Consider the following 27,758-nt stretch of genomic DNA (forward strand, 5'->3'; position numbering starts at 1 on the left):
AGTGCAGCTGCGGGTCGTGTGTCACTGCCAGGGCGGACTTGATTAGCGGTGTGATTTTAAGCTGCACTCAGCCTCCTCGTAGGTAAAGAGGGACTGATACATCACACGGAGCTCATGGCCCTTAGAGAAGAGACGGAGCAGTGAGGGTAGCGGTGATGCTGCCAGTGGTAAGAAGGGGTCACCTGTTGCATATCTGCTCTGTGCCAGGCACTGCGTTATGGGCATCCCTTACCACCCAGAATTACTGTGATCGTGCTGTTTGCAAATGAGGTATAGATTGGCTAAGGAATATTCCCAAGGTCACACGGCTGGCGAGATTAAAACCGGCAGCCCATGTCCAGAGGTGGGGCTCATAACCCCACAGGACCACGTCCCTACCCATGGCATGATGGTTTGAAAGTGCTTTGTCAACTCACAAGTGTTGCAGAGAGTGAAGCACTTGCGTTTGGGGAGCTCAGGGCGGAGACTGGGTGAAGTTCCAGAGTGTCCAATTATTTTTACCTACTCCGGTCCCCTTGGGACACCTGCACTGAGCCAGTGTTGTGTCTGGGATCTCCAAAACTCAGTGGCACCTTTTGTGTGTGTCCCTTCCCTCTTTTCTCATCTTATAAGCTTCCAAGCTTGGTGATAATAACTGTCTTCTGCCAGACCCCAGAAGCCTACCTTCTGAGTGTCTTGTCTTCACCGTCCATCTCTTCAGGATCCGACCCTTAGAAGGGAAAACCAAAAAGGATGTGTTTCTCCTCTGATCCACAGTAACCTTGAAATGGCCCCCTTGCAAGTGGCCGTGAGAGATGGGCGAAGAGCGAGTGGGTGTCTCCTCCAGACATCAGAGTCTGTAGGTGGAGAGCATTCCTGCATCCATTAGAATGTCAGAAGCTAGGAGTAATGCAGACAGGGGTGATATAAGAAAAAGGGGTATACAGTGAAGGTACAGCTAATCTAGAAGCAGATTTTATTTTTAGTTTCACCCCCTCACTAATTATAAGAGTAACATTAGCTTGTTATAGAAAAAGAAAAAAAATTACAGGAAAAAAAAGCCAAAAATGTTTTGGTGTTTTTCCTACCTATTTCTCTTCTGTATATATACAATATATGTTCGATGACCTTGATTTGTTCCCTTGCATTATCCCTTTCCGGTAACTATCTATGGTTAAGAATATTCTTAGTGGCTGCTCTATATTCTGCTGCTTAGATACACCACAGATTATTTTCTCTGTCTCCCAAGTGTAACATTTAGGTGGTCCCCCACTTGTGGCTGTCATAAATAATGTCATGATGGAGAGCCTCGCGTATTCAATCTCTCTGTACATCTCTCCGCATGCATGAAAGGTCCCAGTTGTCTCATTTTGCATTTCTTAACCCTGTTGCAAAGAGTGAGGATAAAAACCGTTGGGGAAAGGTAAGCCTGTGGCCTTGAGGGGGGGCCGGTAATCTCCCGTCCCTTTGCAGCCTTGGGGTTTTTTTTCCTCCATAACCACATCCCTGTCGGTCCCCTGAATGCCTCCTCGTGTCTGAGCCTCAGCTCCAGGCCTCGGACAATGCCAGCATTCAGATGTGTGCACGATGGAGTGTGGAGTGTCGACCCAGAGAGATATAGGAGGCTGGTGGGGCTCCACCATCACGTTGCCAGGCCCTTGGACCTGAGGGTGAGGTCAAAGAACAGCGGTCGGGAACTTAAGGAAAAAATCCTCCATCAATGTTATGTATTAACCACTGGGGTAGAAATTTTTTTTTTTTTTTTTTTTTTTTTTTTTAAATTTATTTATTTTTATTTATTTATGGCTGTGTTGGGTCTTCGTTTCTGTGCGAGGGCTTTCTCTAGTTGCGGCAAGCGGGGGCCACTCTTCATCGCGGTGCGCGGGCCTCTTCACTATCGCGGCCTCTCCTGTTGTGGAGCACAGGCTCCAGACGCGCAGGCTCAGCAGTTGTGGCTCACGGGCCCAGTTGCTCCGCGGCATGTGGGATCTTCCCAGACCAGGGTTCGAACCCGCGTCCCCTGCGTTGGCAGGCAGACTCTCAACCACTGCACCACCAGGGAAGCCCTGGGGTAGAAATTTGAAATAAGATTTTGGTTGCTCAGAAGATAGGGGTCCTGTGTAAGGCAGGACTATGGGATTTTTGGGACACTGTAGAAAACTGTCAAATGAGGCTTCCTTGGTATTAGCTCATCCGTGGCCATACATGCAAAAGTCCTGTCCCCCATATCACATTAGTATTGGTCCAGAATGGACTTAAGTAAATAGTCGTTTCTAAGTGGCTAAATTTTTGTGGAGATGATGCCATTCTTCCTTTTCAAATACTTGTTTTTATCAGAGTTAAGTCATAAGAGGCTGAATTTCAAGTATAGGATCAGGAAATTTGGATCAGGGAGTGGCCTTTTATTCTACCACGTTGTCCACTGATTTTTTTTTTTTTTTTAAACTTTGGGTTTGTTGGTTTGTTTGTTTGTTTATTTATTTATTTATGGCTGTGTTGGGTCTTCGTTTCTGTGCGAGGGCTTTCTCTAGTTGCGGCAAGTGGGGGCCACTCTTCATCGCGGTGCGCGGGCCTCTCACTGTCGCGGCCTCTCTTGTTGCGGTGCACAGGCTCCAGACGCGCAGGCTCAGTAGTTGTGGCTCACGGGCCTAGTTGCTCCACGGCATGTGGGATCTTCCCAGACCAGGGCTCGAACCCGTGTCCCCTGCATTGGCAGGCAGATTCTCAACCACTGCGCCACCAGGGAAGCCCTGTCCACTGATTCTTAAAAGTAGCAGGCTGTGTTTTGTTTGCTCCATGCTGTGTTTAAAAGAAAAACAGCAATATTTAAAAATCAGTCAGTGTTCTATAAAAATCAGCTTCTCCTGAGAAAGATCAGATCTGGAAAGACTGGGCCCAGTTTCTACCTGGCAGCAGTTAGCCCCCTCCCCCAAACCCTGTCCCTGGGTGGCCGGCCCTGCCCCTGTCCACTGCCTGCCCTGCTCCTGTTGGCATTCAAACCTGCAACCACCATGTGGCACATTTTGGAACCTATTTCTTAATAAAGTAAAAAATACCTAGGTCTGTGGATATTTATAAGCTTGAAAGGCTGGCTTCGGGCAGACTGGCCATTCTTTGTAAGCCTGGGTGTTTATCTGATTGAATGCCCCCAAAGAACTGTTTTAATCAGATAGCAGATTCATGCATGTTCTTATATTTCATATGCATCCTGCTTTTGACAGGAATTCAAGGCTCTTTAGCCTGTCTGGCGTAATTCCCAAGCACACATTCCCAGGTACAAAGGGAAGATTATTAAAGCTTGTCACAGTGGGCGGTTCATTGCCGACCAACAAATGATGAAAAAGCCCTTTCATGGACAGACAGCTCTGACAAGAATTCTTCAGATAGGCTTTTTTTTTTTGGAGGTGGAAGGGTGGAGTAGGAGCCTCTGTTTTTTTAATTTCCTGACCCAAACCAGCCACACAGCTGACTCGTGGAGCCCAGATCCCCCGCTCTGGCCCTTTCTTGGTTTCCAGCATTCGCTTTTGCCTCTCATTGATTTGTTCATTCATTTACCTTACGAGATTCCTTTTCCTGCTGCTCTTCTGACCTCCAGATAGTCTGACCCGAGGCCCCCTGAGACCCCAGCTCCAGCTGTTAAGGACAGCGAGACTCAAGACCCTGAGATTGGGACTTCCCTGGCGGTCCAGTGGTTAAGACTCCATGCTTCCACTACAGAGGGTTGCGGGTTTGATCCCTGGTCAGGGAACTAAGATCCCACGTGCCGCGTAGTGCGGCCGAAAGAAAAAAAAAAAAGACCCTGAAATCCTTTCTGATTTGGCAATACAGGATGATTATTTTGAATTGAAGCTCAGACTCTCTAGCAGAAGTAGCCTCATTTACATCATCTTGTTTTAGGAAGGCATGGAGTCGTCCCACCTGACCGCTGAAATGTTTGTCCCCGCTGCTGTTGAGAAGGGTTAGTGAGCTCCGCAGTTCTAAACTGCTCTCTTCTCAGTAGGACCTGGGGGATTTTATATGTTCTGGTAGAAAGCAGCTTTAAATTAAAGCTGACTTAATGTTAAAGTCGGAATAAGGGAGTGTAAGGTGAGAAAGAAAGGCTCCCCTGCAGGGCTCATATCCTGTTGGAATCAGCCCCCAAGGGGACCTGTGAGGTTTTGATTAGGACCTTGGACCCAAGGGGTGGGAGATGGGAGGCGGGGCAACCAGCACAGTCAAAGTAGGTTCCTTAACTCCCTCGAGGGGTTTGCTGTAGAAGAAAGCACAGTTAGAAGATGTTTCCATTCAGCTGTAATTCATGCTTCCCCGGGAACACTTGTCACTGTTGATCATTTCAGATTCATGGTTCAACTTTCCCTCCAGCACAGTCCTGTGGGGTCCGCAGCAGGGGGACCCAGGCTGGCCAAGGCCAGAACTGCCTCTACGGCCCTGAAAGCTACTTCCCGTTCTGGAGTTTCAGATCCTTTCTTGATTGAAGTTAAGAACAGGCTTTGGGGGAATTAGTGTATCTCCTTGAAGCCCAGTATCACAGACTCTTCACATCTTTTCAGAGCAATTAAATACGTTTTTAAGGGGTGAAACAACAGCTGTTTAAAAGCAAGGATGAAAAAATCTTTTCCCTAGCAGTCGTGTTGGAAAGCATCCGAAGAAGAATTTCCTTTTTCTTTGTTACTAAACTGGTATATAAAGGAGGATGTAAATTTAGTCAAGCTTTCCGGGTTTGTGTATGCCTCTGTATTTGTAATAATCTGGTATTGTGTTGGGATATTTATTTACTTAATTAAAATTAAAAATATTAAAAATAAAAGGAATGCGTGTACACACTAAAATATTTCAGTAGTATATAGAGAGAAGAGTGAAGTAATTTCTCTTCATGTGTATCATCCTATAAGCATTTTAGTGCATGTACCCAAGGTTTTTAATATATATATGGATGGGATTTTTAAATTTATATCAGTGTTTATTGATTTGTTCATTTTAAACTTGGAAAGAAGATTGTTAGCAGATAGGACAGGCCGTATTGAAATTCAGAGTGATTAGATGAAACAACTATATATATGAATGAGTTTCCAAAGACTTATGCAGGTTAATAGCAAAACAAACAAACAAAAAAAACCAAACTTGATCAGCCCTTTCTTTTGGAGGTGGAGGTCAGTGGGGATTAGGAGGTGGGCACCTTTGGGGGCTGTTACTGTGCCTACCACGCCCCCCGTGAACTTTCTAACGGTGACAGTGAGTCAGGGGTGACCGGGCACACCCACTAAGGCTGCACCGATGTGTGTGCACCCGTGTTTAGAGAACAGGCATTTGGATGGCCCGGGATTGGCACTTTCCCTTGGGCTACTTGGGCTAGCTAGACACAGGGTTCGATCTCATCTCAGCCCATGGTAGCTGCCTGCCGAGCACAGCTCAGCTGACCTCTCTGAGTCTGTTTCTTCGTCCGTCGGGTAGAGCTGCTTGGTACTTCCTGCCTCCATGGGCTGTGCTGACAAGTAAACACGATGACCTTGTGGTTCGTACGCTGTAGGCTCTTCGTACTTACCCCTGTCTCCCCCACCTCCTGCGCGTCCCCCTTCCTGTGGCAGTGGCGGTGAGGGCTTGGTGGTCTCCCCTCCCCAGCTCCCCCCTCTGTCCCCGCCTTTTCCACTTCTATTTCCTTCTTTCCCTGAAGACCCCAGACCAGACTCATCTGTAGACGTGTTTTATTTTCTTCATGGGCGTTCAAAACATGCAGCTTAGTGGCTTTCATTGAAAAGTTAGAGATCTCAGGGACAAGGTCAGATTTCTGGTTTTTCTTGAGAAACTGGAAGCTCTGGCCACCCTGGGTCCACATTCCCGCGGGGCAGCCTTCTTCACGGGGGGCACTGGCTCCTGCCTGCCGCAGTTTCCGCTGGTCTGGCCCCTGTCTTGGAATTTGCGTCCTCCATGCCTTTGGCTGGAAGTGAAGCAAGCCTTGCTCGGGCTGTGAGAAGGCTCCAGCTGGTGACAGAACCGTGGCCCTAGGAAGTGTAGCGGATGGTGGGGGGCTTGGCTGTTTGTGCACCAGGCAGATCCAGGTTCCTGCCTAGCTGGCCGTTGCCCCGGAACATCACCTCAGGCAACTTAATGAGCTTCCGCAAGCCTCAGTTTCCTCATCTGTACAGACCAGCGTTCTCCCCCTGTCAGTACTGCCACGTGGGGTGGGGTGATTCTGTCATGGGGGCCGTCCTGTGTGTTGTAGGATGTTTAGCAGAATCCCTGGCCTCCACCCACGAGATGCCAGTAGAAAATATCCACCCCCCTCCTCAGTTGTGACAACCAAAACCGTCCCCAGACGTTGCCATGTGCCCCTTGGGGGGCAGAGCTGCCCAGTCGAGAACTGCGGTAGATCCCCTCCCGGTTGAGTGTGTGTGAGGTTTAACGGGGAGCCTTGGAGGTGAGTCGCCCCACCCCGGCGTCGTGCTCCTGGCTTCCCCGTATTTGTGGTTTGCCTGGTGTAGCTCCTTCCAGACGTGATCTCTGCTTGTGCTGATCACCCTTGAGCCTGTGTGGTTCTCTCTGCCATGGCTCTGGCGCACACGTGGCCTGCTTTAGGGCCCAGAAGAGGCGGCAGCTGTGAGCGCGGAGCCCCCGCAGGCCTAGAGGGGTGGGTGCCGGGCTGTCACCGGCCAGCACGACCTCCCCCAGGGATGCGGGCCCTGCTCAGCCTCACCTGTCTCTGCTCCCCCGTCCACCTTTATGTTCATTTGCTTGACCTGTGAACCAGGATCCTCGGCTGTGTATCTGACCTTCGACCCTTGTCACATTTAGGTGGCCCTGGTGCAGTGGACCGAAAGTGTGGGCTTAACACTGGTGGGCCGTGACCAGTCTTCCATGCAGCTGAGGACCCCTGGTGACCAGATCCTGAACTTCACCATCTTGCAGATCTTCCCTTTCACCTACGAAAGCAAACGCATGGGCATCATCGTGAGGGTGAGTTGTCTTTTATTTATGATTGAAAATGGTTAAAAAAAAAAAAAAAAACCTGCCTAAGTCTGCTGTGTATGTCCCTGTGGCTGGACATTCTTTCTTACCCTTTTCTTTATTGTATTATTGCCTGACGTTCAGACTAACAAGAGGATGTAATTCCCTCAGAAGAAAGAGAATTAGTTGATCAGTTGGGCAGATCTCAGATAGCTGCTCAGCCTTTGGTTAACCCACTTCCAGAGTGAAAGGTCTAATGAGTGTAGATTGAGCATTTCTTGGTAATAATACATTTCTCATTGTATACTCTTTCGTTTAATTAAATGTTATTTTCTATTGGGGTGACATTCACATGACATAAATTAATCATTTAAATGTGTAATTCATTGGCATTTAGTACATTCACGATGTCTTGCATCCACCACTTTCCTCAAGTTTTGAAACATTGGCGTCACTGCAAAAGGGAACCTTGTATGCATTAAGCGGTCACTCTCCATACCTTCCTCCCCGTAGTCCCTGGAAACCTCCAGTCTCCTTTCTGTCTCTAGGATTTACCTATTCTGGATATTTCATATAAATGGAATCGCACAATATGTGACCTGCTGTATCTGGCTCTTTTCACTTAGCATAATGTTTTAGAGATTCATCCATGTTGTAGCACATATACATACTTCATTCCTTTTTATGACTGAGTAATATTTCATGTTGATTATCCATTCATCCATCAGTGGACATTTGGGTTGTTTCCACCTTTTGGCTATTGTGAATAGTGTTGCTATGAACATTCATGTATAAGGATTTGAGTATCTGTTTTCAGTTCTTTTGAGTTCATACCTAGGAGTGGAATTGCTGGGTCCGTTTCCCAATTGCTGGATAATTCTATCTTTTAACTTTATGAGGAGTCACCAAACTTTTCTACAAAATGCTGCACCGTTTATAGGGTTGGCCAAAAAGTTCGTTCAGGTTTTTCTGTAAGATGTTACAGACAGACCTGAACAAACTTCTTGGCCAGCCCAATACATTCTACCAGCAGTGTGTGAAGTTTCTGGTTTCTCCATATCCTCATCAGTGCTTGCTATTTTCCTTTTTTTTTTTTTTCCATTGTAGCCATCCTAGTTGCTGTGAAGTGGTATTTCATTGTGGTTTTGATTTGCATTTCCCTAATAGCTAATGATGTTGAGCATCTTTTCATATACTTATTGACCACTTGTATTCTTCCCTAGAGACATGTCTGTTCAAGTCGTTTGCCCACTTTTTAAATGGGTAGTCTTTTATTGTTGTGTTGTAAAAGTTCTTTATGTAGTCTGGATACTAGACCCTTATCAGAGATACGATATACAAATATTTTCTTTCATTCTGTAGCTTGTCTTTTTGCTTTCTTTTTTTGGGGGTTTGTTTATTTATTTTTATTTATGGCTGTGTTGGGTCTTCGTTTCTGTGCAAGGGCTTTCTCTAGTTGCGGCAAGCAGGGGCCACTCTTCAGTGCGGTGCGCTGGCCTCTCACTGTCGTGGCCTCTCTTGTTGCGGAGCACAGGCTCCAGACGCACAGGCTCAGTAATTGTGGCTCATGGGCCTAGTTGCTCTGCGGCATGTGGGATCTTCCCAGACCAGGGCTCGAACCCGTGTCCCCTGCACTGGCAGGCAGATTCTCAACCACTGCGCCACCAGGGAAGCCCTCCTGCTTTCTTGATAAAATTCTTTTGATGCACAGAAGTTACTAATTTTGATGAAGTCCAATTTATTTTTTTCCTCTGTTGCTCTTGACTTTGGTGTCATATCTAAGAGTCCATTGCTAAACGTAAGGTCATGAAAATTTACCCCTATATTTTCTTTTAAAAGTTTTTGTAGTTTTATCTCTTTAGATCATTGATCCATTTTGAGTTATTTTCATATATGGTGTGAGTTAGGGGTTTTAACTTCATTATTTTGTTTGTGGATATAGAGTTGTCCCAGCACCGTTTGCTGCAGAGACTATTGTTTTCCCATTGAATAGTCTTGATACCATTGTAATTAGATATTTTCGATGACTTTTCGTTCATACAGTCACAAAAGTTATTGGAAAAAAGTGTCATGATCACTCAACATCGTCATTTTGGCATTAATATTTCAGATTTTCTTTTTATATTTTTTGAAGCTTTTATTGAAGAACAGCATACAAAGAGAAAAGTGCAAACTTCATGAGTGTACAGCTCAAGTGTTTACAAAGTTAACACAATGTAACTCGCATCCCGAGCAAGGAACAGAATCCCTCCCACCATCACCCCAGCAGCTCCCTCGTACCCCTTTCTGGTTACTGCATCCTTCCTTCCCACAAGGATGTAGCCACTGTCCCATTTCTACCACTGACTGATTTTGTCTCTTTTTGAACTTTATATAAAGGAAACTGTACAGTAGATACCCTTTTGTGTTTGAGTTTGTTTGCTCAAATTTATATGTATTGATCCACACTTTTGCATGTATTATAGTTAAAAATTTTTTTTAAACAAAGAAAACATTGTGCATTCAGTTGAAATCCCATCTGCCCTTTCTAGATGCGCTTCCTCTCCAGTCCTACCCCAGGTTTATCACTCCTATGAATTTTAAAATACTATTATCAGACACATTGGGTATAAATAATATGTATTATGGTTTTCATGTTTTTATTCTCTCTATAAAGTGTCATTGTAGTATATATATTATTATTCCACATCCTGATTTTTGTTTAACATTTTAAAAAAAGCTTTATTTATGTTGATGCACGTAATCCCACTTTATTTCTCTTAGCTGACTTGTAGTATTGCATTGCGCAAATATACCTCAGTTCCTTCCGCCTGTTGCCGTTCCCTCTTGATACACGTTTAGGTCGTTGCCACTTTTTTTGCTGATAGAAAGACCGCTGCCGTGTGTAGCCTTGTCTGCTGCAGTCTCCACTGTACATATGTCCGTGTTTTTCTGTGGACTAAACCCAGAGGTGGACTTGCTGGGTGCTAGAATATATACATCTTTAACTTTACCAGGTATTTTCAACTTTTTCTCCAAAGTGCTTATACTAATCTTAGTTCCACTGTTTTTCTACATCCTCACCAACGCTTGCTAGTGTCGGACTTTTAAAATCTTGCCAATCTGAATTAACACCTTGTTTTCCTGTTTGCTCTTTTACTCACACTTTCCATTCTGGGAAGCCTGGAAGCCCTGTATTCATAAGCCACTCTGCTCAGTAGTTCTTAAACCTGGCTGATAGGGGCTTCCCTGGTGGCGCAGTGGATAAGAATCCGCCTGCCAATGCAGGGGACACGGGTTCGAGCCCTGGTCCGGGAAGATCCCACATGCCGCAGAGCAACTAAGCCCATGTGACACAACTACTGAGCCCGTGTGCCACAACTACTGAAGCCAGCGTGCCTAGAGCCCGTGCTCCTCAACAAGAGAAGCCACCACAGTGAGAAGCCCGTGCACGGCAACTAAGAGTAGCCCCCGCTCGCCGCAACTAGAGAAAGCCTGAGCGCAGCAACGAAGACCCAGCATGACCAAAAATAAATAAAATGAGATCTAAACAAACAAACAAAACCTGGTTGATCATCAGAATTAACCATAGGAGCTTTAAAAATTGCAGACTACTTTGGTCCCAGTCCTATTTTGGTATTGAGATGGTTCCCTGGTGTTCTTAAAGGTTCTTCACATTGTTTGGCTTGGCTGGAGAAAATGCTTCCCCAGATCATGAGAATCTTTGGAGTAAGGCTCTCGCATTTTTTAAACAAATGAGGATCCCCTCCACCCTATCTACACAAGTGTTTCATGCCTTAAGGGGTCAGAGTTGTAGATTCTATTGTAGTAAATTAGTAATAATAGAATTAGTAGTAGGAGTAATTAGTAATAGTGCTAGCAACACTAGTAATAGGAACAGAGTTAGGAACAATAATAATAACAGAGGTAACATTTAAATGGTGCTTATTGGGTGCTAGTCACTGTTCTAAATGATTTGCATAAAACAACTCATGTAATTCTCATGATACCATTGAAGTTGGCATTTAACAGAGGAGAAGATTGAGGTATAGGGAGAAGAAGAAACTTCCCCAAGTTCATATAGTTAGTAAAGGTGGAGCTGGGCTTCTACCCCAGGCTGTCTGGCTCCCAGGTCATGCTCTTTATCGCCAGGCCCTGGGAGTTTGGGTGTGATGAGAGGGATGTGGGAAAGCTCACAGAGCACCCACAGTAATGTTGAGGTAGTGTGTTAATTACGTATGGCGTTGTGACAGATTATCCCGCATGTGATGGCTTAAAACAACAGGAAGTGTTATCTGACAATTTCTGGGGGCCAAGGAGTCCGGGTGCAGCCTCGCCGGGCCCTGTGCCTTGGGATCTCTCATAGGCTGCAGTCTTCCAAGGTTCAGCCGGGGCAGGATTCACTGCCAGGTAAAATCAGTGTTGTCAGCAAGAGTCAGTTCCTTGCAGCTGTTGGGCTGAGGACCTTAGTTCTGTACCAGCTGATGGCCAGAGGCCACCCTCATCCACTGCTCCACAGGCCTCTCCATCCCAGCTCCCGCATCAGCTGGCTTCATCCAAGTGAGTCTGTGAGAGTGTGAACAAGACAGAAGGCACGTCATCTCAGAACCGACCTCCCTTCACTTTTGCCTTATTCTGTTATTAGAAGCAGGTCCCTGGGTCCAGCCCACCACTTTGGTGGGCCTGGATCACCCAGGGGTGTGAACACACCAGGAGGTGGGGAAAGTGGGAGTCATTGAAGAGGCTGTTTCTCCAGGTAAAAGTTAGAAGCAGCTCCGTGAGCTGCAGTACTGATGGTCCAGTGACACACAGTACGAATGTGTCTTGAGAACGACACATTTTAAGGGATTTTCATGTCCCTGATGCCAGTAGTCTTCAGACTCTACCAGACATATATCCTTGGCAGTTTTTGAGTGGGATGGGGGCTTTTCCTCCCATGCAGCTGCTGCTTTTCCCACTGGTCTGCACCTAGCCTGCCCCGTGGCTTTTAAACCGTATCTTGAGTGCATGTCTGATGTCAAGAACATCCATGGCCTGGAAGCAGCCACATGAATCCTGTGGGTGGGTGTTTCCTGGGGAAGTAGAGTCATTATCTACTATGGAATTACTTTTATTTTGTTCCAGCCTTTATTTTTCCAAGTTCTAGGGCCATGGACTATGCTGGAGTCATTTGAGGGTTGAATCATCATCAAATAGTCCCGATATCAGCCGTTCTAGAATAAGTGAGCTGAGTGCGTCACCCTTCCTTTAGTTGCAAAGGGCTATCATTCCCAGACATGCGTCATATTTTATGAGATGTGACCCCTGTATCTTCCCACAGCAAGAACGGGATCTGTGTCTGGGAGTATGGGATACTGCTGGGTGGGCAAATCTATCATTACTTTGCAATAGCACTCCACCCTTCCCAGATTATATTTTTAAAAAATCAGCATTCGGAACAGATAAGTATGTATAGAAGGGGATCAGAACCATTCATCTGTATTTTCGTCACCCAAAGACAACCACTCTTGCCTTTTCAGGGAATTTCCCTTCAGTTTTTTCTCTAAGCATAAATGAGTGTAAATAGCCACACACAATTTTATAAAACTGGCTTCAAACTCCACCTAAAGCTTTGTAAAACTCCCACCCCCTCCATTGAACAATAGGTATAGTGAAAATGTTCTCATATCATTAAAACATGATTTTTATGATTTTAATGTGTGCATGGTGTTTTGCTGAAAAAAATGTAGCATTATTTAATCAAATATTCCTTTCTTGGATACTTAGGTTGTTTTCCATCTCTCACTACTAACAATGAATCTGTGCACATCCATCTTTGTTAGGCTGTCTTTAATGTGATGCATATTATTTTGCTAATATTTTTGTTTTCTGACCTGTCTCCCTCTCTATCTTTGGCTTTGCAGGGTGCAAATCCGTGCCCAGGGCTGTGGAGCTAGCTCTCCACTTAGCACGAATCTCACTGTTCTCCTTTCACGAAGTGATTCTCATCCTGGGGCCATCTTGCCCCCAGGGGACATGGGGACACATATGGGGACATTTTTGGTTGTTACAGCTCGGAGGGTGGTGCCACTGGCATCTAGTGGATAGAGGTCAGGACAGCCTCATATCAAAGAATGTTCCAGCCCCAAATGTTCATCGTGCCAGGGCTGAGAAACTCTGTTCTAAATGTGTCCATCTTTTCTGTCTGTTGTTTGAAAGTAACTGTCCAGTTACCTGATGTGAGGAAGTTTTCCCTCAGTTATAAAATGCTTCTCAACCTGGTTTAATGACTGTTGACAGTAATAGTTTTGTTCTCACCTGGCTCACCAACCCTCTTAAACATGTGTGAGCTCGTGGACGGTTCTGTTCAGCGTCTTCTTACCCTCACCAAGCAAGGTCTGGTCTTTGTGTGAATCTGTCTTCTGAGAAGGTCAGTGAGGTTAGAGAAGCCGGTTTCGTTGGGGCTTGTATGTTTGTCTCTTTGTCGCCAGTTTTGTTTCTGTTGTGTTACAAGATGTTCCACTGCCCTCCCCTCACCCTTCCCCCTTGGCGTGCTGAAGTCGGATCATTGGTATAGATCATATCCTTGTCACTGTCTGAATAAAAGAGGCCTTTGAACAGGTGCCAGAGTCAGACCACAGTGGAAAAAGATGAGGCCCCAAAACAGTGCAACACAACCAGCAGATCTCTGTAAATTTACAGCGTAATCTTGCCATAATATGGGAACGAAGTAACCTTGTGATGAACTCGGTGGGAGGAAATGACTAACGGGAGGAGACAGTCGATACGGTATTTATATTGGACAAGATGTCCGAGTCCTCTTGAGCCCCTTCTGGAGTAGAGGAAGCTGGGGAGGGGGACGTTATTTCCCATAGCAGCATTTGGGTGAAGGCGAAAGGAAGAAGAAACCTCGGATGCTTTCATGTTCAGACCCCACGGCTATCTTTGGCCCGAGTCACAAGCAAGCATAGATGCAATCCATCAAAGAAGCAGCCTGCAGTTCTAATGCTTTTAAAGTGCAGGTGCCTGTTCGTGGCCTATGGGTGCTTTTATGAGTAAGCATGTTGTTCTAAAAGATTGTCCGTGATCAGAGGCATTCAGAAGTTACTTTAGTAGATGAAACTGTACCACTGATTTGGCCTTGGGTACTTATCTCCTATTCGATGAAGAACTTACAGGCATGCATTCAGGGCTTCCTGGGGTAGCAGAATTTAGGCACAAGGTGGTGATGGCCGTGCTCAGTTAGCCTTGCCCATCTCCATTGCCTCCAGCCTCCCTGTGATGCAGGTCTGTGAGGAAAGAGTCATGGGATAAGCATTGACGATTTCACCATCATTCCTTAAAGCCAGGGTTTCTCAGCCTCAGCACCATTGACATTCGGGGCGGGATGATTCTCTGTTGCGGGGACTGCCCTGTGCATTGTACTACGGTTAACAGCATCCTTGGTCTCCACCCACTAGATGCCAGTAGCACCTCCCAGTTGAGACAATCAAGTATGTGTCCAGACATTGTCGGAAGTCCCCTGGGGGCAAAACCACCCCCATTCAGACCCCCGGCTTAAACCTTGTTTTCTACAAACAGTGCGGCTGAGGGTCTTGAGGAGTGACTGTCACCCCAACAGGAATAATAACACTGGGTGAGCGTTCTCTGTGGATGTTGGCCCTTTGCTTCCTGCTCTATGCAGGTGATCTCGTTTAAGCCCCAGCAAGCTATACGGTAAGGGCTGTTAGGATCCTGATTTTACAGAGGAGGAAACTGAGTTCTAGAGAAAAGAAGTAGCTTGTCCAGGTGCACACAGCTGGGAGCTGCTGCCGGGTCTAAGCATCTGATGCCTGTGCTGTGATGTCACCCTCTCCCCAGAAAATCTGGTCAGTGTGAACTGAAAATCTGGGTACTTTGCTCTCTAGCTGAGTCCTCAGGTAGACGTAAGGGTCCCACGTTGTCTAGAGCAGTAGCTCTCAACTGAGGCAATGTGTCCCCCAGGGGGACATTTGTTAATGTCTGGAGACATTTTGGTTGTCACCATGGGGGTTGCTGCTGGCATCTAGTGGGCTAGGGATGCCGCAGGAGATGGTGCAATGCAGAGTCCAGCCCCCTCACGACAAAGAATTCTCCAGCCCCAAATATGCACAGTGCCAAGGCTGAGAAACCCTGATCTCGAGAATTATCTTACTTCCCAACGCTTTCTGGTAGACCACGTTTTGGCAATACTGGCAGCCCCGCGTATAAATTTAAAATTATCTTACAGCGTGAGGGTCAGTCCGTTCCCGTTAGAATAGTAATAACTGCAAAAACAAAGTTCTTCAATCCTTTTGATCTTGCTTTCATCATTTAATGATTTTCCAAATGCTTTGAGTTTTCTTGTTTTGTGTGGCCTTTGCCCCAAAGTGAGGCTCCCCTCTCACTTTTCATCTTCGGCCAAGTGAGAAAACACTGGCGTCCACTGAGTACACTTTGTGCAGCATCTCTCATGGGAAGTGGCCACTGGCGCGGAACGCAAGTGTTCCTCTTGGGTGTTCATTCCTCCCGGCCCCCCCTCTAGGATGAATCGACTGGGGAGATAACGTTTTACATGAAGGGAGCGGATGTCGTCATGGCTGGCATCGTGCAGTACAACGACTGGCTGGAGGAAGAGGTAAGCATGACGTGGGGTGTGGAAACGGGGCCTCGGATGCGTGCCCTGGAGTCTGTCCCTTGCATGGAATAGTGAGGTGGGTCCCTGCATGCGTTTTCTGGGGCTACGTAACAAATCACCCCCAAACTTAGCAGCTTAGGAGGACGCGTGTTATTTCTTACAGTTTCTGCGAATCAGCAGTCCAGGCACAGCTTAGCTGGGTCCTCAGCTCAGGGTCTCTTAGGCTTTGGTCAAGGGGTCACCTGAGGCTGGGGTCTCATCTGAAGGCTCAGCTGGGGCAGGACCCACTTCCTAGCCCACTTAGTGGTCATGAGCAGGATTCAGCTCCTCAGTGCCTCTAGGCCGGAGGCAGCCACGTTCCTTGCCATGTGGGTCTCTCCATAAGGCAGCGTACACGTGGTCCTGGCTTCATCCGAGAGAGCAAGCGTGGGAACAGAGATGAAACAGAGAGAAGTGACCTTCTTGGAAGCGACCTCCCCTCACTTTGCCACATTCTGTCTGTTAGGAGCAAAGCACTGGGTCCAGTGCACACTCAGGGCAGGTGAACATACAAGGGTGTGGGTACCAGGAGGCGGGCATCGTGGGGCCCCGTCACCGGCTGCCTTGTCCCAGTTTGTGATATGGGAATTGGCTGCAGCAGGGAGGGAAGGAACTCTCCAGTCTTATCAGGCCATTTCTGTTTCATCTCCCATCTCCAGGTGCAGAATTCACATTTTATGTTCAGTAATATCATAATTTCCAATTAGTGAGTAACAAACCCCAATGCTGACAGGGGCCAGGCAGGTAACTCAGGTGAATGAAACGGGCCGGGATGTGTTTCCTGACAGCATCACACTTCGTGCGTTGAACGTGTTGGAATATTCTTCACTTGACAGCTGTGTTTCATGGGACTGTGTGGAAACAGCCGCCTTTCAGTATCACTGGCTGTGGTCATTTGGGAAAGTGCTCTTGTCAGAGGTTCAGTTTTTCCAGCGAGCCAGAAATCCAGATTAGTCTCTGAGATCTTAACTGCATTGACTTAAATTTTGAGACCCCTCTGGAAGGTTTGCTGAGAGAGATTGCTTTAGGGGAAAGCAGCGTTCTGATTTGCCACTGCACTGTCCCCTTGGAAGGGGCATCCACTTCAGCCTCCAGCCCTCCCCAGAGAGAGTCAGGCATACAGAGCCCTTAGCGCGGCTCTCCTTTGACCGGGGTTTGCGTTTCAGTGTGGAAACATGGCCCGGGAAGGGCTGCGGGTGCTTGTGGTGGCGAAGAAATCTCTAGCAGAGGAGCAGTATCAAGACTTTGAGGTAGGTGGTTCTGTGACTGTCCTTTCACTTTTTAGCCCCACTCACCTCCCCATCTCCCCCTCCCTCATTCTGCTCTGGCCAGACTGACGTCATTTCTGAGCACACCAGGTTCTTCTCTCTGCCTAGTACTCTCCTCCCTCACAGAGCTCCAAGGCCCCCCTCCCTCACTTCCTTTGGGTCTCAGCTCAAATGCCGCCTCCTCTGAGAAGTCTTCCTGGATCCCCCATCTAAAGCAGCCCCACCTCATCACTCCCCGTCGTCACCCTGTTGAACTTTCTTCATTGCATTCATCACCAGCTGTAATGACTTTGTTTATGTATATATTTTCACATTCTTTTTGATAGCTTCTTTCTGGAATAAAATCTTTTTGAGAGCAGAGACTTTATCAGTTTGGTTTGCCCTTGTACCCCAACACTTAGGATAGTCATTGTAAACCTTCTGAAAAATTTGAAATGAAACCTTCAAATTTGAAATTGTAAACCTTCCTGGAGCCCTAATTTTTTTAGGCTGTAAAAAATGTTGGATTTGAACTCGATCTTTGACTTTCACTGCCAAGGCTTCCAGTATCAATATGTCTTGTTAATTGTCATCTCGTCCCATGGATTGTGTCCCATGATTCCTTGAGGGGAGGGTCCTTGTTGTACCCCCAGTCCTGGCACAAAGCTGAATGAACGTATTTACACATGACTGAAGGGGAGAGAGACCAGGTTGAGGGAAAGGCTTCTGCAGCCCTTGTCCTGCTCCACCCAGAGAAACCATGCTTGGGTCTATCTCTTTTATGTGCCTGAGTTCTTTGTAAAGTTTTATTTAACGAGAGTTCTAGCCCTGATAAATTCTACCTTTCTTTCAATTTTAAAGGCATATACTTCGTGACAGCTGTATCTTTGTTAACACCGTAAAGAGGGGATAAACAGAAGGGTTGGGTCGATGGTCTTTGGAAGTAAGACTTTGTCTTTAGACAGCCTGGTGGTCAAGAGTTCTTGGTTACGGAGCATATGCTGTGTGAGGAGAACTTACTGTCCTTTGAGATCTTGAGTTGTACTAATCCTTGTAAAAACCCAGTGAGGTTGGGGCTGTTATTGCCTCTTCGGGGAGGAAAACAATTGAGGCTCAGAGAAGTTAAGTGACGTGCTAGAAGTTGCACAGCAGGTGAGTATAGAGCAAAGGGTGGAGCTCCGGTCTGTCCGGCTCCAGCGTCTGGACTGATGAACTAGGAAGGAGGCTGGAGGTCTCAGTTTCACCCCTCTGAGGTTCACCCAGGTGCTGGGGTCCCTGCCCTGTGCGGGGGGATGAGACGCTCCCACTGCCAGTTGGTCCGCCTTGCACCTCCCCATCCTAAGCGGTGACAGTGTCCCCTGGTGTGTCCCAGGCCCGCTATGTCCAGGCCAAGCTGAGTGTGCACGACCGTTCCCTCAAAGTGGCCACAGTGATTGAGAGCCTGGAGATGGAGATGGAGCTGCTGTGCCTGACAGGGGTGGAGGACCAGCTCCAGGCGGACGTGAGGCCCACCCTGGAGACCCTGAGGAACGCCGGCATCAAGGTAGGGTGAGCCTACCTGGACCCACTGCTGAAATAGGTTGCCGCATGGCAGTGAATTCCAGACTTAGACCAGTGATCCCGTCAGCGGAGGGTGAAAATTAGAGATGGGGGGAGGGGGGGCCGAGGATGGAAGTAGTGACAGGGAACTGGGCTCGGACAGTGACCTGTAGCCCTCCCATCCTTGACAGCTTTGGAAGACGTCTTGTGTGTCCGCCTTTGCTGCCGGCTTCCCCTCTGCATGCCGGGCTCCACGGAGACAGGACCGAGAGCATCTCCTTAGCTCTCAGGACCAGCTGTGTCCCGCGCATTTGCGGTGTTTGTTATATTCTTGTTGAGTGTCCGGCCAGCCAACCATCTGTCTTTTGGTCTGGGTAACTGAATGACCACCCAACAGAGTGACCATCTGCCCCAACAAACTGCCATATTTACATTTTTGTTTGGGGCCAAAAAATACATATCTAGTAGTTTAACGCGGAGACGCCAGTAGAGGGCGTCTGGGGAGCGGGCTCCATCTCAGCGGACCCAAGCAAGGGATTAGCAAACTCATCGGCTAGAAGCTCCTGAAAATATGTAGGTTAAGCTGCCTGCCTCTGCCCAGAGCAGCGCTAGGCTGCGTCCTTGGGCCCGCATCTGGCAGGAGTGCCCGTGAGCGGGGCGATGTCAGCAGGAAGGTTGAGGCCTGGCCTCCGTTTCCCACCTCATAAAGTTACTGCGAAGGAACGATGCACAGCCCTTAACAGGTGCCTGGCACGGTAAACACTCGGGGAACCTTTGTGGTTATTTTCTTTCCTGCGCTTCCCCTGCTGCCAGGATTTCCTTTGTCCGACGACTCTAAGGCCCCCACCCCACCTCCCCACTGGGCGCAGAGAGAACGGAGGGTTAATGGGTGAATCAGCAGGGTAGGAAGCACATCCGTTTACGCTCTGAAGACCTGGGTTCTGGGCCTGGTCGGGACAGGAACTAGCTCTGTGGCTTTGGGCAAGTCACCTGCCCTCTCTGAGCCCGCAGCGGTGAGACGCACAGCGCTCAGATATGAGGCGAGGAAGAACCTGGCACATTTACCGTCGGCGTTTTAGTTAGGGTTCAGCCCCCTGAGGTTGCTCGGGGGCATCTGGCCGCGTAGAAAGACCCTATGGAACGTGACAAATCAGTGTTTCCTGTGGGACATGGAAGTGACCCCTCGTCCATACAGCCTTCCCCTTCTTTGAGATTATTTATTGCTTTAAGAAAAATTTCCAGAACGGGGATTAGGAGGGCAGAGGCTGAGCTTCACGACGTCTACTGCAGCATGTGGCCAGTTTTTCAAAAGTGCCACACCAGCTTTTGCTGCCACCAGCGGCGGACGCCCAAGGTCTTGAAGCCCTTGAACTGGGGCCTTTCCTGTGGTTCGTTGGGGACATAGTAGGCCTCAAGGAGGTAAATGGAACGTATCAAGTTCAGCTCGATGTGTTTGGAAACTCGGCTGACACAGGCGACAGGCTAGCCTCAAACGCTAACCAAGGGGACCCCTTCCATGCGGTAATTTCAGGTTTGGATGCTGACGGGGGACAAGCTGGAGACAGCTACATGCACAGCAAAGAATGCACATCTGGTGACCAGAAACCAAGACATCCACGTTTTTCGGCTGGTAAAGCGTTCTCTGCTCTGGGGCCTTGTGGGGTGATACTGCCGTTTGCCCTGTAACCTCATAGCCTCGCGTGGACCCCTGGGGGAGGTGGTGGGAGCTCACGTCGTTGGTTTGGGTGGGATCACTGAATGACCCAGGCGAGGCTAAACGATTCCTGCCGGTGGTGGTGCAGGAGCGCCTGGTTACCGCCCCGTGTTAACCTGTGTTCTTAACCCGGTGCTGGCTGTGGTCCCTTTGAGGAGCTGACGGGAGTTAGGCACGAGCAGCGTGAAGGATGCAGATGAGCTCATACGTGTGAGATTGTACGTACAAGTCCGGGATTGCCCTGAACGCTTCAAAGCCAAGTCCTTGGGTAGGAAATCAGTTCCAGATCGCAGATACTGGCCTGTCTGCCCTCCTGAAGGAAAACCTTGAGGAGCTGACGGGAGTTAGGCACGAGCAGCGTGAAGGATGCAGATGAGCTCATACATGTGAGATTGTACGTACAAGTCTGGGATTGCCCTGAGCGCTTCAAAGCCAAGTCCTTGGGTAGGAAATCAGTTCCAGATCGCAGATACTGGCCTGTCTGCCCTCCTGAAGGAAACCCTTGAGGAACCTTTAGAAGGAGGCGTGTTGGGTGGCAAATGAGAATTCCCTGCCCTGGTGGCCAGCGCTTGGCCCGAACAGTGCGGGCACGAGGAGCTGCTCCAGGGCTCGAAGCCAAGGACTGTGATTGGCCTTATTGAGTTGGGAGTTGGGAGGGGCACTAGGTCCCCTCCGGGGCAGATGTGGTGGTCCTGCTTATCTGTCATCAGAGCTACCAAGCCAAACAACTGGAGGCACTCTAGATGTTTTGGGGGTCTCCCCCTGTACCCCTGCCTTTGGTCTATAGCCCGTTGAAGCTTTATGAAATCCAGCAGTTTCGGGACAAGCACGACCAGCATCGTGTAGAGACAGATACAGTGGCTCCTCATTGTTCATGGATTCTGTATTTGCAAATTCACCCACTCACTAAAACTTGTTTGTAACCCGAAAATCAATACTCGGGGTGCTTTCAGAGCCCTATGTGGATGCATGCACAGCAGTGGAAAATTTGAGTCATCCGACGAGTGAGTTCCTAGCTGAGGTGGAGAGGGGCGACGCTCTGCCTTCTTTTTTTTTTTTTTAATTTATTTATTGATTTATTTTTGGCTGCGTTGGGTCTTCGTTGCTGTGCGCGAGCTTTCTCTAGTTGCGGCGAGCGGGGGCTACTCTTTGTCGCGGTGCGCGGGCTTCTCATTGCGGTGGCTTCTCTTGTTGCGGAGCACGGACTCCAGGTGCGTGGGCTTCAGTAGTTGTGGCTCGCGGGCTCTAGAGCGCAGGCTCAGTAGTTGTGGCGCACGGGCTTAGTTGCTCCGCGGCATGTGGGGTCTTCCTGGACCAGGGCTCGAACCCGTGTCCCCTGCATTGGCAGGCAGACTCTCAACCACTGCACCACCAGGGAAGCCCGCTTTGCCTTCTCGTCTCAGCTCTCAGACGGACGCAAGGGTCCTTTTCGGTCTACTCAGTGACACGTTTTTTGCATTTTTGTGGGTTCATTTGTTAGCAGTTTCACTGTTTAAGATGGCCCCCAGCACAGAGCTGGGCACTGACCATATCCCTGAGCGCAGGAAGGCTGTGATGAGCCTCCCGGAGATAAGCTTCCTCCAGGCATGAGTTATGGTCCTGTTGGCCATTAGTCTAGTGTTAATGAATCAACAATAAATATATTTTTTTAATTAAAAATTTTTTTATTGAAGTGTAGTTGATGTACAATATTATATGTTTCAGGTGTGCAACACAGATTCACAGTTTTTAAAAGTTATATTCCATTTATAGTTATAAAATATTGTCTGTATTCCCTGTGCTGTACAATATATCTTTGTGGCTTATTTATTTTATTTTATTTTTTAATTTTTTAATAGAACTTTATTGGAGTATAATTGCTTCACAATACTGTGTTAGTTTCTGTTGTACAACAAAGTGAATCAGCTATATGCATACATATAGCCCCTTATCCCCTCCCTCTTGCGTCTCCCTCCCACCCTCCCTATCCCACCCCTCTAGGTGGTCACAAAGCACCGAGCTGATCTCCCTGTGCTATGCGGCTGCTTCCCACTAGGTGTCTGTTTTACATTTGGTAGCGTATATATGTCCATGCCACTCTCTCACTTCGCCCCAGCTTCCCCCTCCCCACCCCGTGTCCTCAAGTCCATTCTCTATTGTCTGTGTCTTTATTCCTGCCCTGCCATTAGGTTTATCAGTACCATTTTTTTTTTTTTTTTAGATTCCATATATATGTGTTAGCATATGGTATTTGTTTTTCTCTTTCTGACTTAACTCTGTATGACAGACTCTAGGTCCATCCACCTCACTACAAATAACTCAATTTCAGGTTTTTTTATGGCTGAATAATATTTCATTGTATATATGTGCCACATCTTCTTTACCCATTCATCTGTCGATGGACATTTAGGTTGGTTCCATGTCCTGGCTATTGTAAATAATGCTGCAGTGAACATTGTGGTACATGTCTTTTTTTGAATTATGGTTTTCTCAGCGTATATGCCCAGTAGTGGGATTGCTGGGTCGTATGGTAGTTCTGTTTTTAGTTTCTTAAGGAACTTCCATACTGTTCTCCATAGTGGTTGTATCAATTTACATTCCCACCAACAGTGCAGGAGGGTTCCCTTTTCACCACACCATTTCCAGCATTTATTGATTCTAGATTTTTTGATAATGGCCATTCTGACCTGTGTGAGGTGATAACCTCATTGTAATTTTGATTTGCATTTCTCTAATAATTAGTGATGTTGAGCATCTTTTTATGTGCCTCTTGACCATCTGTATGTTTTCTTTGGTGAAATGTCTATTTAGGTGTTCTGCCCATTTTTTAATTGGATTGTTTGTTTTTTTTGATATTGAGCTCCATGAGCTGTTTGTATATTTTGGAGATTAATCCTTTGTCCGTTGTTTCATTTGCAAATATTTTCTCCCATTCTGAGGGTTGTCTTTTCATCTTGTTTATGGTTTCTTTTGCTGTGCAAAAGCTTTGAAGTTTCATTAGGTCCAATTTGTTTAGTTTTGTTTTTATTTTCATTACTCTAGGAGGTGGGTCAAAAAAGATCTTGCTGTGATTTATGTCAAGGAGTGTTCTTCCTGTGTTTTCCTCTGAGAGTTTTATAGTGTCTGGTCTTACATTTAGGTCTTTAATCCATTTGGAGTTTATTTTTGTGTATGGTGTTAGGTAGTGTTCTAGTTTCATTCTTTTACATGTAGCTCTCCAGTTTTCCCAGCACCACTTATTGAAGAGGCTGTCTTTTCTCCATTGTATGTTCTTGCCTGCTTTGTCATAAACTAGGTGACCATATGTGCGTGGGTTTATCTCTGGGCTTTCTATCCTGTACCATTGATCTATGTTTCTGTTTTTGTGCCAGTACCATACTGTCTTGATTACTGTAGCTTTGTAGTATCGTTTGAAGTCGGAGAGCCTGATTCCTTCAGCTCTGTTTTTCTTTCTCAAGATTGCTTTGGCTATTCAGGGTCTTTTGTGTTTCCATACAAATGGTAAAATTTTTTTGTTCTAATTCTGTGAAGAATGCCGTTGGTAGTTTGATAGGGATTGCATTGAATCTGTAGATTGCTTTGGGTAGTACAGTCATTTTCACAATATTGATTCTTCCAATCCAAGAAAATGGTATATTTATCCGTCTGTTTGTGTCATCTTTGATTTCTTTCATCAGTGTTTTATAGTTTTCTGACAAGTCTTTTGCATCCTTAGGTCGGTTTATCCTAGGTATTTTATTCTTTTTGTTGTGATGGTAAATGGGATTGTTTCCTTAATTTCTCTTTCTGATTTTTCATTGTTAGTGTATAGGGTTGTCAGAGATTTCTGTGCATTAATTTTGTATCCTGCAACCTTACCAAATTCACTGATTAGTTCTAGTAGTTTCCTGGTGGCATCTTTAGGATTTTCTATGTATAGTATCATGTCATCTGCAAACAGTGACGGTTTTACTTCTTCTTTTCCAATTTGTATGCCTTTTATTTCTTTTTCTTCTCTGATTGCCGTGGCTAGGACTTCCAAAACTATGTTGAATAATAGTGGTGAGAGTGGACATCCTTGTCTTGTTCCTGATCTTAGAGGAAATGCTTTCAGTTTTTCACCATTGACTATGATGCTTTCTGTGGGTTTGTCATATATGGCCTTTATTATGTTGAGGTAGTTCCCCTCTATGCCCACTTTCTGGAGAGTTTTTGTCATAAATGGGTGTTGAATTTTGTCAAAAGCTTTTTCTGCATCTATTGAGATGATCATATGGTTTTTATTCTTCAGTTTGTTAATATAGTGTATCACATTGATTGATTTGCATATATTGAAGAATCCTCACATCCCTGGGATAAATCCTACTTGATCATGGTGTATGATCCTTTTAGTGTGTTGTTGGACTCTGTTTGCTAGTATTTTGTTCAGGATTTTTGCATCTATGTTCATCAGTGATAGTGGTCTATAATTTTCCTTTTTTTGTGATATCTTTTTCTGGTTTTGGTATCAGGGTGGTGGCTTTGTAGAATGAATTTGGGAGTGTTCCTCCCTCTGCAGTTTTTTGGAAGAGTTTGAGAAGGATCTGTGTTAGCTCTTCTCTAAATGTTTGATAGAATTTGCCTGTGAAGCCATCTGGTCCTGGACTTCTGTTTATTGGAAGATTTTTAATTACACTTTCAATTCCGTTACTTGTGATAGGTCTGTTTATATTTTCTAATCCTTCCTGATTCAGTCTTGGAAAATTGTACCTTTCCAAGAATTTGTCCATTTCTTCGTGGTTGTCCATTTTATTGGTATATAGTTGTTTGTAGTAGTCTCTCATAATCCTTTGTATTTCTGCAGTGTCAGTTGTGATTTCTCCTTTTTCATTTCTAATTTTATTGATTTGCATCCTCACCCTTTTTTTCCTGACAAGTCTGGCTAAGGGTTTATCAATTTTGTTTATCTTCTCAAAGAACCAGCTTTTCGTTTTATTGATCTTTGCTATTGTTTTCTTCATTTCTGTTTCATCTATTTCTGCTCTGATCTTTATGATTTCTTTCCTTCTACTGACTTTGGGATTTCTTTGTTCTTCTTTCTCTAGTTGCTTTAGGTGTAGGGTTAGATGGTTTATTTGAGATTTTTCTTGTTTCTTGAGGTGAGATTGAATTGCTATAAACTTTGCTCTTAGAACTGCTTTTGCTACATCCCATAGGTTTTGGGTCGTCGTGTTTTTGTTGTCATTTGTTTCTATGTATTTTTTTATTTCTTCTTTGTTTTCTTCAGTGATCTCTTGGTTATTTAGTAGTGCACTGTTTAGCCTCCATGTATTTGTGGTTTTTTTTACAGTTTTTTCCCCTGTAATTGATTTCCAATCTCATCACGTTGTGGTCAGAAAAGATGCTTGATAACGATCTCAATTTTCTTAAATTTTCCGAGGCTTGATTTGTGACCCAAGATGTGATCTATCCTGGAGAATGTTCTGTGTGCACTTGAGAAGAAAGTGTATTCTGCCACTTTGGTGTGGAATGTTCTATAAATGTCAATTAAATCTGTCTGACCTGTTGTGTCATTTAAAGCTTGTTTTTCCTTATTTATTTTCTGTTTGGATGATCTGTCCATTGGTGTAAGTGGGGTGTTAAAGTCCCCTACTATTATTGTGTTACTGTCGATTTCCCCTTTCATGGTTGTTAGCATTTGTCTTACGTATTGAGGTGTTCCTACGTTGGGTGCATAAACATTTATAATTGTTATATCTTCTTCTTGGATTGATCCCTTGATCATTATGTAGTGTCTTTCCTTATCTCTTGTAACAGTCTTTATTTTAAAGTCTATTTTATCTGATAGAAGTATTGCTACTCCAGCTTTCTTTTGATTTCCGTTTGCATGGAATATCTTTTCCCATCCCTTAACTTTCAGTGTGTATGTGTCCCTAGGTCTGAAGTGGGTCTTTTGTAGACAGCATATATATGGGTCCTGTTTTTGTATCCATTCACCAGTCTGTGTCTTTTGGTTGGGGCATTTAATCCATTTACATTCAAGGTTATTATTGATATGTATGTTCCTCTTACCATTTTCTTAATTGTTTTTGGTTTGTTATTGTGGGCCTTTTTCTTCTCTTGTGTTTCCTGCCTAGAGAAGTTTCCTTAGCATTTGTTGTAAAGCTCTCTTGGTGGTGCTGAATTCTCTTAGCTGTTGCTTGTCTGAAAGCTTTTGATTTCTCTGTTGAATCTGAATGAGATCCTTGCTGGGTAGAGTAATCTTGGTTATAGGCTTTTCTCTTTCATCACTTTAAGTATATCCTGCCAGTCCTTTCTGGCATGCAGAGTTTCTGCTGAAAAATCGGCTGATAACCTTATGGGGATTCCTTTGTATGTTATTTTTTGCTTTACCCTTGCTGCTTTTAATATTTTTTCTTTGAATTTAATTTTTGTTAGTCTGAGTAATATGTGTCTTGGTGTGTTTCTCCTAGGGTTTATCCTGTATGGGACTCTCTGTGCTTCCTGGACTTGGGTGACTAATTCCTTTCCCATGTTAGGGAAGTTTTCTACTGTAATCTCTTCAGATATTTTCTCAGACCCTTTCTTTCTCTCTTTTTCTTCTGGGACCCCTATAATTCGAATGTTGGTGCATTTATTGTTGTCCCAGAGGTCTCTGAGACTGTCTTCAGTTCTTTTCATTCTTTGTTCTGCTCCTCGGCAGTTATTTCCACCAGTTTGTCTTCCAGCTCACTTATTCATTCTCCTGCCTCAGTTATTCTGTTATTGATTCCTTCTAGTGTATTTTTCATTTCAGTTATTGTGTTGTTCAACTCTGTTTGTTCTTTAGTTCTTCTAGATCTTTGTTAAACATTTCTTGTACTTTCTCAATCTGGGCCTCCATTCTATTTCCGAGATTCATGATCATCTTTACTGTCTGAATTCTTTTTCAGGTAGATTGCCTGTTACCTCTTCATTTATTTGGTCTTGTAGGTTTTTACCTTGCTCCTTCATCTCTGACATATTTTTTTTGCCGTCTCTCTTTTTTTTTTTTTGATGAGTGGGATTGTGTTCCTGTTTTACTGGTTGTTTGGCCTGAGGCTTCCAATACTGGAGTTTGTAGGCTGTTGGGTAGAGCTGGGTCTTGGTGCCGACATGAGGACCTTCGGGAGACCTCATTCTGATGAATATTCCCTGGGGTCTGGGGTTCTCTGTTAGTCCAGTGGTTCAGACTTGGAGCTCCCACCACAGGAGCTTCGGCCCAACCCCTGGCTCATGAACCAAGATCCTGTAAGCCGTGTGGGGCGGCAAAAAAAAAAAAAAAAAAGAACAATAACAAAGTAAAAAATAAAATTAGACTAGGAAACTAACAGATATGTTAGAAAGAATATAAAAATAAAAATATAGATGAAACAACAACCAGAAGGTAAAACAGAACCACAATACTAAAAAAGAGGAGGAGGAAAAAAAAAAAAAAAAGGTGGAAAAGGCCTTGGCTGTGGAGGGTGGGGCCTAAGCAGGGGTGGGGTTTGGGCGGTGGGCAGGGCCTATGCTTAGGCCCTGGGGGTGTAGGGGGTGGGGCTTAGGCTCAGCAGAACAGAAGGGGCCCAGACGTGCCTCCTGCCTCTGGTCTCAGAGGGTGGGGGACCCCACCTGGGAGCCCAGCAGGGCTCGCGTGGGTGGGGCAAACGCCCTCTGCTGCTCTCCTCCAGTCCCCAAGGGCCTCTCCCGCCTGCCTCTCCTGTTCTCCCTTGGCCTCCTTCCTACACCCACAGGACCAATGGGGCCT

At 45.9% G+C, this 27,758-nt stretch overlaps 1 protein-coding gene across 1 annotated transcript in view; it reads left to right on the forward strand.

Moving 5' to 3' along the window:
* ATP9A (ATPase phospholipid transporting 9A (putative)) overlaps positions 1-27,758 on the forward strand; it is a 141,198-nt gene that overhangs the window by 89,374 nt on the left and 24,066 nt on the right. The window contains exons 15-19 of the mRNA XM_068565282.1: positions 6,769-6,930; positions 15,422-15,514; positions 16,720-16,803; positions 18,173-18,343; positions 19,871-19,969. Of these exons, the coding sequence (XP_068421383.1) occupies positions 6,769-6,930; positions 15,422-15,514; positions 16,720-16,803; positions 18,173-18,343; positions 19,871-19,969 (609 nt within the window). The remainder of the gene's footprint in view (positions 1-6,768; positions 6,931-15,421; positions 15,515-16,719; positions 16,804-18,172; positions 18,344-19,870; positions 19,970-27,758) is intronic.

This window comes from Eschrichtius robustus, chromosome 16, assembly GCF_028021215.1.
Source record: "Eschrichtius robustus isolate mEscRob2 chromosome 16, mEscRob2.pri, whole genome shotgun sequence".
Classification (NCBI taxonomy): domain Eukaryota; kingdom Metazoa; phylum Chordata; class Mammalia; order Artiodactyla; family Eschrichtiidae; genus Eschrichtius; species Eschrichtius robustus.